Below are 2556 nucleotides of genomic sequence, written 5' to 3'. Positions count from 1 at the left end.
CCCCCCTGAGCCCCCCAGGACCCACCGCCATGTCGGCCGCACACCCGGCACTCCTGGTCTTGGCCTTGGAGTCACCCCCTGGACCTTCATCCCTGTATCCCTGAGCCCCCTGTAACTCCATCCCTGAGCCCCCCTGGACCCCCTGACCCCCCCAGCCCCCCAAATCCCCCCTCAGCCCCCCAAACCCCCCAGGACCCACCGCCATGTAGGCAGCACACCCGGCGCTCCGGGTCTTGGCCTTGGAGTCGACGAGGCGGCCGCTGATGCCGAAGTCGCAGAGCTTGACCTGCCCCCGCTCGTCCAGCAGGATGTTGGAGGGTTTGACATCCCGGTGGATCACCCCGTGCTTCTCCTTCAGGTACAGCAGCGCCTTCACGATCTGCGGGACGGAGCCACACCGGGCCCACAAAGCAAATGGAAAATAACAACACGAGAAGCAGAGAGTTAAATTCAGAATATAAATACAGGCGAGAGCAGAAAGCTCAGTCCTAGAAACAGCGGAGGCAATAATTCGTTAAGGTCTGCAAAACACAAAGGAGAACAAGAACATCTGTACTCAGGAAAAGGGTCTGATAAAGAAGAAAGATGAGAAAAAATCTGGGTATCCTTGCAAAATTATCAGAACCCTCTGCCTGGGATGTCAGCCAGAATAGGAAAGTTCACAAAGTTCATGATGAGTGTGAAAAAGGGGCTGGGGGATCCATGAGGCTGAAGGCCGGAACGGCCCCCCCAGATTCTCCCCCAAATTGAAGAGCACACCTCTAACTCCACCTGAATATTAAATATTAAGTGAATATTAAAATCTATGTTGCAACATTACGCACATTCGGGTTGTGTTATGCAATTGGTTGCCAAAAATTGGATAAAAAGCCCAAGTGTGAGTTGCTGGATCGGAGCAGTTTGTCCAGGGCGACGTCACAATAAAACATCTCCTGCTTATAGGCTGCAAATTCTGTCTCTGGGCGGTTTCTCTGCGCCTTCTTTGGGGTATAAAATTGGCATCGGGGACCCCCCCATCAGTGCCTCTGGGCCCCCCTTGAGGCCCCAAAAATTGGATAAAAAGCCCAACTGTGAGTTGCTGGATTGGAGCAGTTTGTCCAGGGCGACGTCGCAATAAAGCACCTCCTGTTTATAGGCTGCAAATTCTGTCTCTGAGCAGCTTCTCCACGCCTTCTTTGGGGCATAAAATTAGCATTGGGGACCCCCCCGCCCCATCAGTGCCTCTGGGCCCCCCTTGAGGCCCCAAAAATTGGATAAAAAGCCCAACTGTGAGTTGCTGGATTGGAGCAGTTTTGTCCAGGGCGACGTCACAATAAAACATCTCCTGCTCATGGACTGCAAATTCTGTCTCTGGGCAGCTTCTCTGCGCCTTCTTTGGGGCATAAAATTAGCATTGGGGACCACCCCCTCCATCAGTGCCTCTGGGCCCCCCCTGAGATCCCCCAAAACCCCCAAACCCCCCCGTCCCGCTCACCGCCACCGTCATCTTGCCCAGGATCCGCTCGGGGATGGGGCCCTGGATGCGCTTCTTGAGCTTCTCTGCGCAGGTGCCCATGAGCTCCATGGCGATGAACACGTCCGTCTGCGGGGGCACGGGGGGGGTCAGGGGGGAAATTTGAGGGATGGGGGGCACCGGGGGGGGTCAGGGGGGAAATTTGGGGGATGGGGGGCATGGGGGGGTCGGGGGGGCATTTGGGGGGTGGGGGGCACCAGGGGGGCAGCTTCTGCCATGGCCGGGGGCGGAGAGGGAAATGGGGAGGGGGCAGGGGCTGGGAATGGGAACGGGGGGTGATGGGGATGGGTCTGCGTTTTGAGGGGGGCCCATGGATGGATCCAGATCCTGGGGGGTCCCACAGATGGATCCAGACCCTGAGGGGGTCCTATGGACAGATTCAGACCCTGGGGGGGCCCATGGATGGATCCAGATCCCCGGGGGGGGTCCCAAAGCCAGATCCAGATCCCGGGGTGGCCCCCCGAGCCCCGGGGGTCTCCCGTTGGTGATGTGGGTGCCCAAGCACTGCATGATGTAGGGGCAGCCCCCACATCCTCCCAGGTGCCCCCTCAGGTGCCCCCCAGCCCCCAAGGTGCCCCTCCAGCCCCCAGGTGCCCCCCCATGCCAGAAGTCTCACGTTGGTGATGAAGGTGCCGAAGCACTGGACGATGTAGGGGCAGTCGTGGCTCTTGAGCACCACGTCCAGGTCCATCAGGATCCGCTTGTTCTCCTCCCGGTTCCCCGAGCGACGCATTTGCTGGGAAAGGGGGGGAGAAAGGGGGGTCTGGGGGTCATTCCAGTGTCCCTGGGGGGATTAGAGGGGTCTGTGGGGTCATCCCAGTGTCCCTGGGGGGCTCTGGGGGTCATCCCAGTATCCCTGGGGGTTCAGGGGGGGCTCTGGGAGTCATTCCAGTGTCCCTGGGTGTCCCCTGGGCTGGGGGTGTCTCTGGGTGTCCCTCAAGCCAAGGTGTGTCCCTGGGTGTCCCCCAGACCAGGGAGGTGTTCCTGGATGTCCCTGGGTGTCTCTGGGTGTCCCCCAGACCAGGGGGTGTCTCTGGGTGTCC

At 59.5% G+C, this 2556-nt stretch overlaps 1 protein-coding gene across 1 annotated transcript in view; it reads right to left on the bottom strand.

Annotated features, from left to right (window-relative positions):
- Nucleotides 1–199: 199 nt before the first annotated feature.
- Nucleotides 200–2556, bottom strand: part of MAP2K7 (mitogen-activated protein kinase kinase 7) — a gene marked incomplete at both ends in the record, with an annotated part of 4879 nt that continues 2522 nt past the window's right edge. The window contains 3 exons of the mRNA XM_027671733.1: nt 200–379; nt 1475–1582; nt 2130–2249. Coding sequence (XP_027527534.1) covers nt 200–379; nt 1475–1582; nt 2130–2249 — 408 coding nt within the window. The remainder of the gene's footprint in view (nt 380–1474; nt 1583–2129; nt 2250–2556) is intronic.

Source organism: Neopelma chrysocephalum, unplaced genomic scaffold, assembly GCF_003984885.1.
Source record: "Neopelma chrysocephalum unplaced genomic scaffold, ASM398488v2 Primary Assembly neopelma1_97164, whole genome shotgun sequence".
Lineage (NCBI taxonomy): Eukaryota > Metazoa > Chordata > Aves > Passeriformes > Pipridae > Neopelma > Neopelma chrysocephalum.
Note: the sequence above shows the minus strand (reverse complement) of the source record. Positions and strands in the feature narration are given on the sequence as shown.